The 16,831-nt window shown below is 49.5% G+C and overlaps 6 protein-coding genes across 6 annotated transcripts; 4 read left to right on the top strand and 2 right to left on the bottom strand.

Moving 5' to 3' along the window:
* Positions 1-773: 773 nt before the first annotated feature.
* On the top strand, positions 774-3,707 carry CTRU02_209338 (fungal specific transcription factor domain-containing protein; the record flags this gene model as incomplete). The annotated part of the gene is made up of 4 exons (XM_036726829.1): positions 774-967; positions 1,023-1,701; positions 1,755-2,503; positions 2,555-3,707. 4 exons carry the CDS (start codon positions 774-776, stop codon positions 3,705-3,707), a joined length of 2,775 nt encoding a protein of 924 aa, XP_036581538.1.
* A 677-nt stretch (positions 3,708-4,384) lies between these two features.
* CTRU02_209337 (fungal specific transcription factor domain protein) lies at positions 4,385-8,656 on the top strand (the record flags this gene model as incomplete). The annotated part of the gene is made up of 7 exons (XM_070205248.1): positions 4,385-4,706; positions 4,762-5,102; positions 5,169-5,971; positions 6,088-6,124; positions 6,545-6,714; positions 6,878-7,420; positions 7,480-8,656. The coding sequence occupies 7 exons, from the start codon at positions 4,385-4,387 to the stop codon at positions 8,654-8,656; spliced, it is 3,393 nt and encodes a 1,130-aa protein (XP_070060896.1).
* Positions 8,657-9,183: 527 nt separating this feature from the next.
* On the top strand, positions 9,184-10,346 carry CTRU02_209336 (uncharacterized protein; the record flags this gene model as incomplete). The annotated part of the gene is made up of 3 exons (XM_070205247.1): positions 9,184-9,390; positions 9,445-10,083; positions 10,134-10,346. 3 exons carry the CDS (start codon positions 9,184-9,186, stop codon positions 10,344-10,346), a joined length of 1,059 nt encoding a protein of 352 aa, XP_070060895.1.
* Positions 10,347-10,842: 496 nt separating this feature from the next.
* Positions 10,843-11,825, bottom strand: CTRU02_209335 (set domain-containing protein 5; the record flags this gene model as incomplete). The annotated part of the gene is made up of 3 exons (XM_070205246.1): positions 10,843-11,105; positions 11,154-11,539; positions 11,602-11,825. 3 exons carry the CDS (start codon positions 11,823-11,825, stop codon positions 10,843-10,845), a joined length of 873 nt encoding a protein of 290 aa, XP_070060894.1.
* Positions 11,826-13,947: 2,122 nt separating this feature from the next.
* On the bottom strand, positions 13,948-14,271 carry CTRU02_209334 (uncharacterized protein; the record flags this gene model as incomplete). Its single annotated transcript, XM_036726832.1, has 1 exon — positions 13,948-14,271. One exon carries the CDS (start codon positions 14,269-14,271, stop codon positions 13,948-13,950), a length of 324 nt encoding a protein of 107 aa, XP_036581541.1.
* Positions 14,272-15,141: 870 nt separating this feature from the next.
* Positions 15,142-15,342, top strand: CTRU02_209333 (uncharacterized protein; the record flags this gene model as incomplete). The annotated part of the gene is made up of 1 exon (XM_036726833.1): positions 15,142-15,342. The coding sequence occupies one exon, from the start codon at positions 15,142-15,144 to the stop codon at positions 15,340-15,342; it is 201 nt and encodes a 66-aa protein (XP_036581542.1).
* Between the last annotated feature and the right edge of the window lie 1,489 nt (positions 15,343-16,831).

Below are 16,831 nucleotides of genomic sequence, written 5' to 3'. Positions count from 1 at the left end.
AGAAACGAACAAAACGGGCAGATCAAGCACTGAACATGATGGAATGTGTCATTTAATTCCGCGTTTTAGTGGTTCCGATGGAAATGTTCCGAGGTTCAGGGCACGATACCACGCTAATGACTCGACCTGCAGCGTCAGTTGGAGAAAGTTAGATGGCGTCTGATTGGTCCATAGCGCCGAGGCATATGGAGCTTCCTGGGGTGTCTCCTCTCGAGACTCGGCTGGTGTCATCGGCAAACGATTCCTGACTCTCATTTGCTCTGTCAATTCCACTACGTGGTGACCCTCCACAGCCCCTCGGCCATCTTCTTCTTCGAGATCAAGTCTCCGGTTTGTGATGCTGGTTAGCGGTATGCCAAGAAGCACAGTTAATACGAGTCAGCTCCATCAAGACCGCGTAGTTCCTTCCCGGTGTACCCGTGCTGCTGGAGCTTAGGACCCCGGCCCTGCGAGCTGCATGCCCCAAGCTCCATGTTCGCAGTCCTGATATCCCCAGATGCCTAGCGTCAACGGATCGTCAACGGCCCCAAACCCCAGCTTCGACTCCAGAGCTCCCATGCAGTGCCCCCCTCTCTTCCCCACACCCCGCAAAGTGTCTTCCTTCCTCCGCCTTCGGTCCAATTTGGTCTGGGAAACTTGAACTTTTCCAGACATTCTCGTGCTTCGTTGACCCGTAAACAACACTGATAGACGAACGTCACCTCGGCCAAACCAATCTCTGCGGATCCCACACAAGGAAAAATCAGGCCATACACCAGATAAATCCCAAGGTTATGACTTCTGATGCCATCCCTCCAGAGGGCTCCAAGCCCAAATCACAAAGCAAGATCCGCAAACGCGCCCCAAAAGCATGTTTGTCATGTCGCGCTCGTAAAGTGAGGTGTGATGTCTCGCAGCGTGGCCGCCCTTGCATGAACTGCTATTTGGACAGTGAGAATTGCGTTGTTACTGGAAGAGCTTCAAGGTTGTAGGTGATGCCCGCTGTCTCATCCTATCATGTTGAAAATACTGACACTATTCAGCCGGAGGGCTCAACAGAGAGACGAGGCCGGGAACACAGACAATGCGCAGGAGTCATATCCATCGTATGCTCCTGAGACCGGGGAACACGGTCATAATGTCGATCCAATCGCACCAGCATGCAGCGACAGCAAGTCGATACCTCTGACTGAGCCTCACGACCACCATCACATTCACGACTCTTATAGCGAGGATTCACCGCCGTTCGTCGCCGAGAATGAGAGACAGAAGAGCCCGACGGTGCAAGTGAACAACCGCCGCCATGAGCAAGCGGCGCAGGCCTTCAAGTCTTCCGGCACAAGCGGAACAACTTCTGAACAGTTACCCGGCAATTCGTTGCATATGCATGGAGTAGTACCAACGGCACTATGGTCCAGCGACCAGCGCAATAGCCTCAATCTCGACATCACATACTCATTCTACCCATTCCTCACTCTTGGTAGCCTCCACAGCATCCCACCTCAAGATGTCAACTTTCTCGAGCTTCAGGGTTGCCTGAAAATACCAACGCGCGCAACGCTCGACGAATTCGTTCAGCAGTACTTCCTCCATGTTCATCCCCTCCTCCCAATGCTCAACGAGGGTGACTTCTGGGATGTCTACTGCACGAGTCCCTCCAATGTCCCCGGCGAGAGAATCTCCCTCCTACTGTTCCAGGCGATGCTCTTCGCTTCTTGCAATGTGAGACCCACACGACCCCCGGATTGCCTCAATCTCTACTGACGCCTTTCTAGTTCGTCTCCCGTCAAACCATCAAGACTCTGGGTTTCTCTACGATACGTGCTGCCCGCGCCGCCTTCTACAGACGTGCAAAGCTTCTGTACGATTTTGAGGCCGAATCCTCCCCCTTGGCAATCTCTCAAGCCGCTCTACTGCTATCCTTCAGATCTCCTCCGTCATCTCCAGCCCTGCGAAAATCAAACACAGCATGGCTCTCAATTGCGATTCAAAATGCAAGAACAGTTGAAGCGCATCACTATGCTACACGAACCGCTCCTCCCAAAAAGCGCAATTTACTTAAGCGACTGTGGTGGTGCTGTATCATCCGCGACCGTATCGTTGGCTTAGGCATGCGCCGCGGGTTACAAATCACTCGCAACCATTTCGACTTTGATTCGAATGGTATCCTAAGCTACTCCGATCTGGCGGATGAGATTGAGAGAAGTCGTGTATACAATCCTGGCACGAAGCGTTGTCTTGCTGAGATCTTGGAACAGCTGGTTGAGCTTTGTGTTGTGCTCACTGACATTCTGATCTTGGTATTTCCACTAGATGATAGTCCTGGCTGGGGCCGGGAAATGCGACCCGAGGAGCAGGACAAGGTCCGTGGCTGTAAAGTTGCGTTGCGTAGATGGTACAAAGGCGCCGCGTTGAGGTTTCCCATGTTTGGGGGTGGCTCCGTTGCAAGAATGAAGTCTCCTGGGAACGAGTTCCAGCATGATTCAGTGATATTGTACACTAACCTGATGTACATGTACTATCAGTGAGTCTCACGGTTCTGTCTCTTGAAGTATCGGTGCTAACAAACAAACAGCTCCTCTCGTGTGGTCCTTAGCCACCATGAGGTCCTTCATTTGGCCATTACCGCTGCTGCTCCATTGTTCAGCGCAATACCCACATCGGACCTCGTCATTATTGGCGAGAATAGACAAGAGCTTCAGGATGCGGCTTCTGGAATCACTGAGTGCCTAAAGGAGCTCATCCATCTCCGCCTCGCTCGCTGGCTACCAATCAGCGCCGTCGCATGCACAGCTTTGCCTCTCGTCCTTCATATCCTTGACGTGAAACTGGCATCTTCCTCACGATCATTCGATCCCAACACACAGTCAGCTCTCAAGCAGCATCGCCTCAACATTCTTATTGAAGCAATGAAAACGTACCAGCCTCAATACGATGGCGTCGATTGGGTGAGCGAAGCAATTCGCCATATCGTGAACCTTGCGCAACTGGACCCACCTGCTGGGGAGTCAGGCAACGCCAATGAAGGCAGCACCGTAAACACAGACTGGACGGACATACTCGCCTCTCAACCTAGCTCATACCTCCGCCTCGCACTCACTATGGACTTATCATTGAGCAAAGGGCGACTTCCAGAGGACGGCGACTTTCCTGTCAGTTTACGCGGTCTCTTCACCAGAGACTCCAACCCACTTAAGGCTCTCATCGAGCGGAAGCGGAAGGAGAGTACAGTAGGGTTAGACAGCCTGGGTATGGGCTCCGCGGTGTCTAAAGCTGGATTCGAGGCCAAGTACATGCGGCCAAACCTCTTCCGCATGCAACCGGGGACAGTGACGGTACTTTCTTCTGATGAAGACACAAATTCGCCGGCCTCAGCAGGTGACCAAAGCCAAGATAGCACAACAGACGACACATCCCCTCGGAACGGAGAGGAGTATCATTTGAAAAATGGGGACGTGAACATGACGGATCGGCCGCCGTCTGAAGGTATAGATGGGCTGGCAGCAGAAGTTCTCGCCGCGTTTCCGCTGGATGACCGGTCTGTTGAAATGGAAGGAGACTTTGATGGTTTGTATTTTGATGGCATGCCCGGCTACGATGGCCCTAACGGTTGGATTGATAATGCGTGGAACGAGCTTACCCACGAAGAGGACAGAACGGACCGGGATACGGCACGAGTGTTGCTCGAGGCTTTGAAGGAAGGCGAATTAGTCGAATGTGCCGCTTGATGTACAGTACCGAGAGACGGGATAAAATGATTGGACTTTTGATGCAAAATGAGTTCTTTTCAATGAAGTCCTAACGCAGTTGGCTCCCCTCGACTTTGGCCCAAACTTAAGGGGTTGAGGGCGTAATCAATTCTGCCGTCTAACAATGCTTAAGGCGCTCCAAGCACTGTGAGAAATGTGTCGCCGAATACCAGGTTTCACAACTTTACCCTCGTCTGGCAAAGTGATGCGTTTTTTCGGTATTACAACAGCCCCGAACAACAATTTTAACATCCCAAAAGATCGAAACATTGAACGACGATCAAGGCCTGAATCCGCCAGTCGGGAATGGCCGGGGAACCCTTTGGGAAGTATAATCTGGGGAAGAGCACCTGCCCCCCGCAATCCGGGGTACTTGAACCCCAGATTCTCTAACCCCACAGACTACCCTTCCCCGGAGCTAACTCAGGGAACCGGGATTGGCGGAGCACTGTTGAAGCGGAAGGTTCAAGACACCCTATCAAGAAGGCTGGAGTAAAGGAAGGGGAAGAACATCACGGTCTTGGTTGCTAAGTACTTATATTGTGATCCCAACCTTTCATGCCACGGGGTTCGAGTTCTAACTGAGCGGATTCATCCAGCTATCAACCTGATTATTGCTTCGGGACATTGCCATATCTACTTATTTAACTTTTACCATGGCGGATGTCGAGAGGGCTGGCTCTATCTCGTATGAGTCTTTCAAAGAAGATGTGTCCCATGAGCAGAAGCTCGATGCCGACACCCATGCCATGCCCGAGATTCTGAGGTCTCTCTCGCCTGAGGAGTACAACAAAGTCGGCAGAAGAGCTACGCTGAAGATGGACATAATCATCTTACCCACGCTTATGGTCACCTACATCTTGAATTACCTCGACCGCAATAACATTGCCTCTGCAAAGCTGGCTGGTATTATGCAGGACTTGCACTTATCCGAGACGGAATATCAGACTTGTGTGTCGATTCTGTTTGTAGGATACAGTAAGTGAATACTAGCCGAGAGTTACTTCCGTAACAAGGGTCTAACACCTCGAAGTCATCATGCAGATTCCCTCTAATATGATCATCGGGAAAATCAAGCTTCCTGGCGTTTACATCTGCGGGGCGATGGCGGTCTGGGGTATCATCTCGGCAGCTCAGACAGTGGTCAAGACGTTCGCAAGTCTAGCTGTCGCGAGGTTCTTCATCGGTTTCGTCGAAGCGGTGTTCTTCCCTGGTGCCCTGTTCTACCTTTCGATATTCTACAACCGGAAGCAGTATGCCTTCCGCACTGCCCTCTTCTACTCCGGCTCACAACTCGGAAACGCATTCGGCGGCTTGCTCGCCATTGCCATCCTCAAGTTGGACGGAAGGTATGGGTTGGAAGGCTGGAGATGGGTACGTTCACTGCCGCCGCAAGAAACATCCAGGAGGCACAGCTGACATGGCGTAGCTTTTCCTGAGGGAGTCGTCACGATCGGCCTCGCTGTGGTCTTTGCCTTCATCCTTCCCAACTCCCCGGACGGCATCAGAAGCCTCAATGAAGCGGAGCGGGCATGGATCAAACACAACTTTGACAAAGACCAAGGACAGAGCGATAACCGGTCAGAAATCACCGCAAGGCAGGGCTTTATGCTCGCTGTCCGCGACCCAAAGACGTGGCTCATGCTCGCAACACTATACTGCATCTTCACCTCTGCCGGCGTCACCAACTTCTTCCCTCCAGTCGTCGCGACGCTGGGGTACTCGCGTACCATCACGTTTGCGCTCACAGCCCCGCCTTTCGTGCTGTGCTGCTTCACGATGTTAATCAATGGCTTCCATTCGGACCGGACGGGGGAGCGATACTGGCACATCGTCGGGCCGCTGTGCATCACACTGGTCGCTAACATCATCGCCGTCTCGACGCTCAACACCGGTGCGCGTTACACGGCGATGATGCTCATGCCGGCGTCCTTCTACGCCGGGTCGACCGTCCTACTCTCTTGGATCACGGGCACGCTTAACCAGCCCGTCACGAAGAGAGCTGCGGCGATCGCGTTGATCATTTCAGTGTGCAACACGCCGAACGTCTGGACGCCGTACCTGTACAATGGAGCGCCCAGGTACTTCGCTGCTTTCACCGTCAACCTGGTTGCTGCTGGGGCGGCTATCTTGATTGCCACCGGGACGCGGTTGTATCTGCGCAGGGAGAACCAGAAGATGGATGATGGCGAATCCCTTGGGAAGAGCGGACCGACCCCAGCGCAGCAGGCAAGCGGCTTTAGGTACATGTTGTAAATGAGCAACTATAAGAGAGTAGTTACTATCGATCATTAATGTATTACGCGAATCGGGTTGGCATGGACATTGGATTCAGCCATCGCTGATGAAATGAATTTAGCTCCGTACCTTTCCTGGGTGACATGCTTTACAACATTGTAAGAAACATCTCGGTTTTAACATGCTTTACCTTATTAAATTTGTGCCAAGGGATTTGTCAAATAATCATGACTAGAGAACGAAGGAGTTCTAGCAGGATATGTGCAGCTCCAAAGTTGGCCCCCATTGCTCAGTCCTGTCACTAAGCCACCTCCCCCCACCTCCCCCGCACCGCTAGCATGCCCCCCTCTAAAGGTCAGAAACACAGGGTTGGCCAGCAATCCCGAGCAACCCCCGATTAGTTCCAAGACGCGTTTCTTGGAGCTGGGCTCGCTTTCTCTTCCAGCTTGTCTCCAAATATTGCCATCAGTCATCGCCGTGGCAATGCTGTGCTAGTGACTTGTAACACTCTTTGAGAAACCATTTTCAGGATTCGCTCACTCGATTATCCTATGCTCTCCAGCTAACATACGAAAAAGCTCATGGACGACGGTGCTTCAGCCGGGCCTACGCCGCTGAGAATCGTCCCTTACCAGACGCCAGGACAGGTCCGGCCGGCAGGCCAGAAGCGCAAACGACGGTGGACGCAAGGTGACAGTCAGAATGGCCCGTCTTTAAAGATTAGAAACGCATGTATCACATGTCGCGAGTATGTTCTTGTTGTAGTCTTACATCTTTCACTGCTGAAATCTCTCAAGAAAAAAGACCCGTTGTTCGGGCCACATGCCATGCATTCGATGCCAACAGCATAACCAACCTTGTCAGTATATGCCAACGGTGGCATCGCCACGCCCGTCTGAGAGGCGGCCTAGCCTTACGAATTCGGCTTTGTCTCCGGTCGGGACCGCTACCACTATCTCTCTGGAACAGGAGCACACGCGCGGCGTTCAAGCAGCCGTCTTTGATGACTTTTCTCCAAACGAGCTGCCGCCAGCAAATGGGGGCTCTGCCTCCGGAGAAACGCCAAACGGGCCTCTTCAGGAAGACCAGTACGGCCACTTTCACGGGGGAGCCTCTGAGTTTGCTTTCTTGCACATGGCGAAGCAGAAGCTCGCAAGCCTACCGTCAATGTCGATACACTTTTCCGACTATCCCCTTGCCGAGTCTGGGAATCTGCCGCCTGTTCTTCCGCCCAAGCCAACCGCAGACAAGCTGGTACGGACTTTTTTTGATTTCGGATTGACTACTTCAAGATTTGTGCATGAACCGAGTCTGATGGAAAGCTTCGAGAAGCTTTACAACGACGGCGATGTAGACAGCCTGAACGATGATATCCTGGGGTTAGTTTACATGGTGATGACTCTCGGTTCTCACTACTCGAGGGTGAACAATATGTATTGTGGTTATTCGGCAAGGTAGGCCGCCATCTATCTCCCCTGTGCCTTGAGTGGTTTCCTGTTCTGATCGATTACAGTGTTCGATTGTACCATATGGCCGACAACCAGCTGCGCAAAGAGTCCAGCAAAATCACATTCGCATCCTTACAAGCAAGGATGCTCGCGACACATTACCTCCTCAATCACTCGCGTATGCATGAGGCGTGGTCTTCGTTCGGTATCGTCGTCCGTCACGCCCAGGCGCTCGGCCTTCACCGCCGGTCCGTCGGGCCACTGAGCAATCACGTCACCCGCGAGTACAGGAAAAGACTCTTCTGGTCCATTTACATCAACGACAGGATAATCAGTAGCATCTTTGGCCGCCCTTGTGCGATACATGACGACGACATTGATCAAGACGAGTGCGCCTTGGCTAATGACGAAGATATCACAGCGTCAGGTTGCCATCTGACAGCAAGCGGTGAATTCTGTTCAGCGGCAGCATTGGTTCACTATGCTCGTCTTGCCCGGATACTGGGCAGAATACTAAGAAGTTTTTACAGCCCGGCAGCTCGAAATCATGGCATCATGCAACTCCACCAAGCTGCTACAGACTTCGAGAGGAGTCTGCTCGACTGGCAGAAGAATCTCCCAGCCTATCTTAACTATGTCGCTCTGCCCCCATCAGCATTGTCAATAATGACTCAAAGACAAACTTGCACGCTCAAACTCATGTTTGCTCACGCAAGTCTCCTGCTCTACCGGCCTTTCATACTCTACTCCATGGACTCAGCCGCCGAAGCTTCTTCACGGTTGGAGCAATGGGTGAAGAGGAGCCATGACAAGTCTATCAGCGCCGCAAAGGTGGTGGTAAACGAGTGCAGATATCTCTGCCAAAGAGGCCTGTTTTCTAGAGTATTCTGGCTGGTTAACTACATGCAGTTTGCGGCCGTGGGGACCCTGTACATGTACTCCCATCTCTGGCCCGAGGCGACACACGTCAGGGACACGGCAGAGGAAGCAATGGCGGAATTTCCTGTTGGAGTCGAAGGGGATCTTGTGGGGCAGCGCTACGTCGAAATCCTGGGCGAGCTGCGAGATGTGACTGCGAAGTCGACCGTCGCCCCATCTGTGGGAATGGATCTGCTAGCAAGGGCGTGTACTGTTGATGAGCTACCGGCGTTTGAAGCTTCTCTGATGGACTTTGGAGGCCCGTGGTCTAATCTTTTCTTTGACACAACTGCTCTTGACGAGTACGTAAGCGAAGATAGATAATATTGAGTCTTGAGAACACAGCTTGATTCCCATGCCACCTCCGATGTTACTCCATGCTCGTAATTGGAGAAATACCATTCGTTGCAGATAGAATGAGAACCTCGGTAGTTCGTTTCCTCACCGTGCCGATGAATCCTCCCATATGAAGGGCTAATCAGGAATTCCCGCAAGTAGATGACCAGGTAGACTGGGGCGGAAATGCTTCGGGCTGTTGCATCTCCCCACCCGGGGAACGATTACAGCTTGCCTAATTAGGAAATCGCAAAGTTCCCCGGTGGCCAACCCCACCCCCCGCCTCCATGCCATGATCCGGGCAGCGAAAGCTCTGTTACCGAATATGGCAATGGAACCTGGTGACCGTCTACAACTGCTGACTATTGGAAGCAACAGGATTCGAGAACATAAAGGCATAATGCTTGTGCTGTAATTCAGGCGGCCCTTGCCCTCATTCATATCATGTCAACCCTTCAAAGCACAGTCATACACTTATACAACTGTTGAATCTATTGAACAGGCACATCATCGTCATGGCACAGGTTATTGGATACAGCGACTCTAAACTTCACACAAAACCCGTGTTCGCACAGGAAAAGTCTTTGGTTCAGAATGAGGAGAAGCTGACATTGCATGGAAATGGAGGGGTGCTGGACGATGTCAGACACCTCACCCCTGTTTACTCTGACACTCCTATTGAAGAGATCCAGAGGAGGTACTGGCAAGATGGCGTGGTCTGGGTCGGCAACCTTCATCTTCCATTCTGCGAGTGTTTTGACTAACTCTGATCGCAGGTTAAAGGGCTTCTAGACCCAAAGATGGTCGATAAGATGCGCTCCGACTATCTGTCCTTTGTTGACAGAGGCACCGGCATACTGAAACCCGGCACCGACCCCGTTGACGGCATTTTCTCTGGTGGAGACTGGCGCGAGTTTCTCCTTCCCGGTGCCGTCCGCGTAGCCTGCGGTCTCAAGGACGAAGGCCCCTTTGTTGACAACGCCATCCAAAGCCACAGAGCCGACTTCTATCAGGAGTTCAAGAACAAGGTCGGCAAACAGCTGGAGCCTTTTGTAGGCAAACTCGCCAACTTTGACGAATCGTGGTGTCTCCCACGCTCTCTTCTTCGTTGTGCTGTGCCAGGAGGCGAAACGACGCCAGTTCACTACGATCAGATCTTCCTTCGAGCTGGACCCCCTACAAGTGTCACAGCTTGGGTCCCCATTGGTGATGTTGAGCTCGAGGGTGGTGGTCTGATCTATCTCGACCAGTCCTATGGGATCGGAAAGAAGTACGAGGAGGACTTTTCAAGGATAAATGCCCAACTCCCGGACGCAGATAGGATCTCTGCGTTCAATAGGAACATGGAGAAGGGCGGTTGGCTTGATAGGAACGCTAAGCGATTCGGAGAGCACTGGTCACGTGGCTGGCTTGTGGTGAGTTCAGCTCTTCCAAAGACGTCTGACAGCTACTAACTCTTACCCAGGGGGCGTACGAGGCTGGCGATGTTGTATTCCACACTCCATATAGCATCCACGCGGGAGCCATGAACCAGTCTCCAGAGGGCCGCATTCGTGTTTCAACAGATTTGCGATTCGTTGACAAGACCAAGCCGTACGATGAGCGCTGGACCGTAATCGCATATTCGGAACACGACCCCAACGTGGCGAGTAGGCAGCCGAGCAGCAAAGCCGACTAAGAGTCTTTGACGTACCAATCAATATGTAATTATGTTTTGATGAAGGCTTTTCGGGAGGAAGTAACGTTGAAACATATCTTTTGTTCAGTTCAAAGACGATTCATTTCAACTTTGCCTCTTCCCTCCTGGTGATCTTCCCACTTCTGACCGGAGGCGACGTGCCTAAGACACCATGGCAACGTCGATAGCTGCTAGGTCACCACTGAGCATACAGCCCAAACAGACGCAGTTTTCTGTCGTAGAAGCGCCACAGCAACCACTGATGCATCCTAGTCACATGGGCTTGGGGAACTTACAGCATGGGCATTGATGACCTAACGTGCATAACAACTATGTTTCTGTAGAGTAAGAACTCTTTTATATAAGAGAGACGACTACTAGATTCATATAACCAATGATTCGAAACCAAATCAATATCGAAAAAGAAAAAGCCACCGCCCCTAGCACCCGCAATCTCAATGCGCCTTCTTCCCTCCATTTATCCAATCTAAAATGCTTAGAAGTTCCACTTGCTCTCGTCAAACCCACTGCAATACCCGCAACTGCAGTTGAAACCAAACCTATAGTACAATACTGAAGGGTCTTTTCCATAAGATATGGTCAACTCTTGTCCTTCTTCAACCTCCCATGCACGAACTGTGAAGACCAACACCTCTTCCTTGGCACAGTATTTGTATTCAACCATCGGCTCGCATGAATGATTGAACCGTGCTGCAACTGGGAACAGGCCGGCTACGTCTGTACTCAAGGTCTTTGAACCCGAAAAGTTTGAGCTTTTGTGATACTTAGAAGCAAAACTGAGCTTGCGAGTTAGCAATATGACCTTGAAACGGCATTTGAGCAGGTTTACGCACGCATTCGTGCTCCAGATTGCTTCCTCCTTAGATTCTCCACACCTGCCATAGTACGCGTGAAGGCTGTTTGCGACTTTCTTCTCGTGTTCTGGCAATTGACGGACAGAGCTTTGAACTTCTTCAAAAGTTGCATGATATAGCGCTCTTTCGACAAGAATTTTGTCTCCTTGGAAAAGCTTTTTCTTCGCAAAAGCCCCCCAGCCAGCATTCAAGGTCAGACGAATTTCGAAAGATGCGTTGGAAAAGATAATGCTCCCCTTTTCTGGGACATCATGGCCATCCCTGATAGGAGGCAGAAGAGGAAGATCAGCAGGAACCACACTTTTAGGCGTGTCAGCAATATTGAAACTAATCCAGTGCGAGAACCGCGTTGGTGTTATCTTAAATTTGCACGTGCTTACCTTTGTGAGTGAGAGGAGAGGGTTCCGTGATAGGAAGTCTCGTCGCTTGTATCGGTACTGCTGTCGTTATCAGTGCAGTAAGGGGAAAACCAGCCCCCAGAGCCTTCAGTGTTAGCCTCACTATCGTCCTCCAAGTCATGATCGTCAGGCTCATCTCCAACCATAATGTTATGAGTTATCTGAATCGTTTTCCAAGTCATGTCTTTAATTGCCAGAGGGGGCATTTTTGCGTTTATTTCGTCACGGAAACGCGTGAAGTCTTTGGTTAGGCCCTGGCTCTATTAGTCAGATTGGTTTCTGTGCAGTGAACATAAACCAACCTCCACGTCGATCTGTAAATGGTCGTAGATTAGATTGTTAATTCTTCCAACATTCGAACCCAAAAGCAGCAGCGCCTCTAACTCGATGGACCAAATCCTTTTGCTAGAGAGTCGACCCTCCATGCCTTGAGCCCAGTCATCTTGGGTCTGGGTTGGACTGCCGCTGCTGTGCCGGAAAGCCTCTTTCTGATTTTCAGCCATATTCTTTTTCTTTGCAGTTTAAACGCGGTGATGCTGATGTGACTCAAAATTGCCGATTTGGGATGATCCAAGTGATCATCAGTATGGGAGAGCGGACGGGATCTCTGCTTCAAAGAACCTTTTTCTTTCTTTTCTGAGACACCTTGTGATCCCTTCGTTGGAAATCTTAAGTGAGAAGGTCCTTCCGCAAAATCAGCGACTCTTTCCTTGTTCAGGATAATTGCGTCAACAGGCGATAGATACAGCTGTTGTGGTAGAGAATATGTGCAACATGTCTCCATAGACACATCTCAAAATAGATCATTATTTGGGTAAACATACCTAGATGTAGTAAACGGAATATGTTTGGTGGAAATATGGCAAATATTGAGAGTCGAAACAAAATAAAAAAGTATGGAAGAGGAAGAAAAGAAAAGAAAGAAACTGGTGTCCGAATGGCTTATTTAACCCATTGTGATATCCTCCTAGTCTCTCTTTGAGGTTATGTCTCAAAAAGATGATAAGAGCACTCAGTGTCGCTCTTTCCGAGGAATGAAGAAGGTAAATAGGATCCACGGTCCCGATCAGAATTTCCAGCCTTATTATGAATCACCTTTCCTTTGACTAATGGGCCAGTGAGACTGTACTTTGACTCAGAATGAGAGAATAGGCGGAAAACAAGACCGTAGAGTTGAATGACAAATATAGCAGTATGGAGAACTTTGCCTTGAATCACACCAACTAAGAAGGAATGAATATCTCCGTGGTTGCTGAAAACGACGATGTATCATGCAAGAGGGTGCGAGATGAGCTTCTCTTTCTTAGGAAGGTGCGTGATTGCTTGGTGGCGCCAGTTGACGGGAAAGGGGTAAAATGATGGTGCTTGGTACCGGTGAGAGTAATCTAAAAATGGCCGGTGTAAGTTTTGCAACTGGGATTGATCTGATGGCAGATTACAGTGAACATACGATGAAGTTATTCCAGTGGGGGCTTAGAGCTATCCTTTTGGATTGAAAAAAAAAAAAAAAGGACTTGGGACAAATAACACGGCCATCTCACAATTACCTACACGTTATTCTTTAGAGATGATGTGAGGGATTCATGAAAGGTGAAAATCAGCCTTAAAATAATCAATAATGTCCCAGCATGCCTACATAGGTAGTTCTTGATTAGGGTATTGGGTAAGTTGAAGAGTTTTATTAGAGAGGCAGCAAACTGCAACGGTACTTAATTTGCAAAGATGTATTACAGGCGTGTCAAGTTTCATTTTACCGTTATCGTTGAACTTCCCAATTATTTGAATTCTCATGCAATTGCTGAATCAGAACAAAATGCGTCAGAATACTGAGAGCGATGGACCATGGCAAGCACACAGTCACTGTAAGTTTCAGTGAGGAGCCAATCGTTTTCGTTTTTGGTAGCCAAATTAGATGGGGTAGCTAAGTTTGAGGACTCAAGGTGAGCATGAAGGAGGGTTAAGCTGGCGAGAGTCCAGCCAATCAGTCATATGTGCGGCCTAACCTGTAAGGATTGTGTGACGAACTTCTCACATAGCAACCTGGCTAGGAAAAGGTGTAAGAGAGTGATAATTTCTTAAGTTTCAAGCATTATTCTTATCGCAGTGGAATACATAGAAACTTCCTGCAAAGTAGAAGTGATTGCTATGCTTTCTGAAACACTCAACAACTTCTCTCAATTCAATAACTAACCCACTAAAGCCCTGTCCTACGTGACCATACCTAAGCCGTTCTGCAATACCCTGAATTCAAACGATCTTATACTCAGTATTTGCTTCCTATGCCAGTGACTTCACCTCAGCCTCTTTGTGCTGGCAGTTTACTCCTCTTTAAATAAAGGAACATTTGTAGGAGTAAATCCAGCCGATGGGGCTGTTGGTGCAGGTCGTACTCTCACTGTTGCTAGTGTACGCTGCAGCCTTGCCTTTGCAGTCGCCCTGAGTGTAGACACTGCACACCCATCTGTTGGGGGCCCCGACGCCGCCGAACTCGTAAGAGGCTGCACCGTCAATGTTATAGCAGGTGCCGACAGCAGCATTGTAACGTATGACTACCGGACGAGTCTGGTCGCAGTATTGTTTGCTATGGTAGGACGTGTAAGCCGAGATGAGGCTTGCCTGCGTCAAAGCGGCGATGATGGTTGGGAAATGCATTTTGGTGATTGATGTTGACGTGGGAAGGGTATTTGAGTATGTTTCAATTCTTTGTAGATGCAAATGCGTTGACTGGTTTGCGTGTAAATTGTCCGAAAAACTGCAGACCGAGAAAGCTGGCTAGGATTTGATCCTTGAGATTCGAGCTTTGGTGATGGTGAATAGAACTGCAATGAAGAGGAAATGCCTCTCCTTTTAAGTTTCAAGTAACACTCTCGTCGCGATCTAAGGTTGTTCGTCCGCCCTAAGCATCAAGACATGCCGAAGCACAATTGTCGCTCCTCGCAACTAGCCCCTAGCCAAGCCTTTGCACTCTACTGCTACCTTGACGTTACATTCCTGGGTCTTATTAGGCTATCAGTTGTGTTATTACTCATCAATAAATCTTGAGTAGACAGGCAATAAACGACGATGTTGTGAAATCTGCGGGATGGGATAGCCGTATTACTAGCAGCGCCAAGATTTCTGGGCAGCATGACCGCTATTCATACAGCTCAATATAGCTGAGTAAGTCTTAAAATGATTGGGTCTCGGAAGAGGCTTTTCAGTAAAGTTGCATTCGGGGGTTGTGCTATATTCTCGATTAGGAAGGTGCGAAGAATATAGAATGTAACCAACTCAACCTAAAAAAGTTCAACTGACTAAAGACACTTCACTTCAACCTGTTTGATAGGCTACAAAGCTTACGATAGGCTATATCTCACAGTAGGATATTCAACTTAGGGCGCGCTACAAGACCTTACTTAATCTATAAAGTCCATAGTTCCTCACCGTCTCCAAGGCATCACTCAACTGCGAACAAGCTCTATTACATCTTGCTTGCTATTTTACAATTTATTCGGCCACTTCATTGTTTCAGTGCCCATCAAAATGATTTCAGCTACCCGCCTCATCTTCCTTGCCGCCACGCTTGTAGCGGCCCTGGCGCAAGCTGCCCCAGTAAGCACTTCAGCATCAGACGTCACTGAGACCATCCTCAACGCCGACGAGGTCAAGCCCCATACTGGGCCAGTGGTCCCCTCATCGGCTGTTGATGGGGTCCTCGAAGTCGTTACAGAAGTCACGGTCTAGACTGGAAAGTGTATCTAGCGACGGGAGACATTTCCATGGTAATTATCTTCAGGACTTTCTATACTTATGGAACTCCAGCTGACTGAACCCCTATGTTTATAGATTCTGTCTGGTTGGACTGAAAGATTGAAGGGTTGGTTGCACTGCGTCCTTTATCTAGAGGCTAGCTCTAAGGTGGAATTTGATGGGGTGTGGTGGGTCGCAGCAAAGTTTCCAGATAGGGGAAACATCGTGAGTGGGGAGATGATGGCATAATGTCAAGGGCGGTCACGGTACTCAAGTCAATAGGATATATGATCAACTATCTCGAATGATTTTGTCTTCATATTGAGTCATATAGGACTTCGTACTCTCCCCGATCGTTACAATCGGCTCCAAAGGGTCCCAGTCCTTAGCTATGTCCTTGCAGCAATCGAGGGCATGGTGATCCAAATCGATCTCAGCATAGCACTCGGTTAGAGAACCTAACACGTTATGTGTTAAATTTACTGGTAATTTTTGATTTTATTAGTAACGTAGGCAGTTAGCCATTGCTTGCTGCTGCTCTGTTCATGTGCGACGGGGCCGAATAAAAGCACTCTGCTCTGTGGAACAAAGCTCAGCCACAAATAAGGACGCCTTGAGGAAATACCGTAACCCCGTGTTCGATTAATCCCTCTACGAAGATTGATGTAACTCTTCATGTGACAGGCACTTAAAGCTCATTTGTCTGTGATTCGGCTCGCGGCCAGCAGATTGGTTATTGTCAAAATAGATGGGGCAACCTTCGTAAGGCCGCCAGAGAGGTCGAGTCAATGGATGTAGCAATGGTTTTTACAAAGTAGTTGATGTTTTTGCTAGCATTAGGAGTATTCGGGTCAGTATTTTAAGGGTGGCTACAGCGATGCAGCTAATTATATAGATTTGGAGTTTGGCATGCTCATTGCAACACTCCAGGCACCGGCTGTAACACCTGAGCGGGTTTCCCCTTTAGATCATTGAGCCTTACAGATTAGTTAAGGGAGCTGACCCGTTGAATAAGGGAAGTTAAGTCCATTCCATCAATGTCTCACTTGTGTCCACATATGCCGTCTCTGAGACCTAACGATGGCCCCATAACCTCAACGGGCTTGGCCGATTGACAATGGAGGGGCGGACATTCTGCTCTATTCGCCAGTGGCCATTGTGGTCGAATGGCAACGTGCCCTTGTTGGATTCATGGGTCTGTCTGGCTTCCACTGCAACCCCTGAGATAGCCAGCCTTCATCTTCACTACCTCTCTCATTGGATTTTATTGGCCGGTGTACACTGCCAATCTAGTGGCTAGACACTCGAACACGTCTTTCTAAAGGAACTTTGGGCCTACATGTTACGTTAAATCATGCAAGTGGAGCATTGGTTTGAAGGTATTTCCATTTCAAATTAAGCCGGACCAGCTTCGGCGTCCCACGTCTTCTTCTTTTCAACTGCGCTCAAAATCATTTTCGCTTCTTACTATTTTCCAAAGCTC

The sequence above is a fragment of the Colletotrichum truncatum genome (assembly GCF_014235925.2).
Source record: "Colletotrichum truncatum strain CMES1059 chromosome Unknown Contig_0006, whole genome shotgun sequence".
Taxonomy (NCBI): Eukaryota; Fungi; Ascomycota; class Sordariomycetes; order Glomerellales; family Glomerellaceae; genus Colletotrichum; species Colletotrichum truncatum.
Note: the sequence above shows the minus strand (reverse complement) of the source record. Positions and strands in the feature narration are given on the sequence as shown.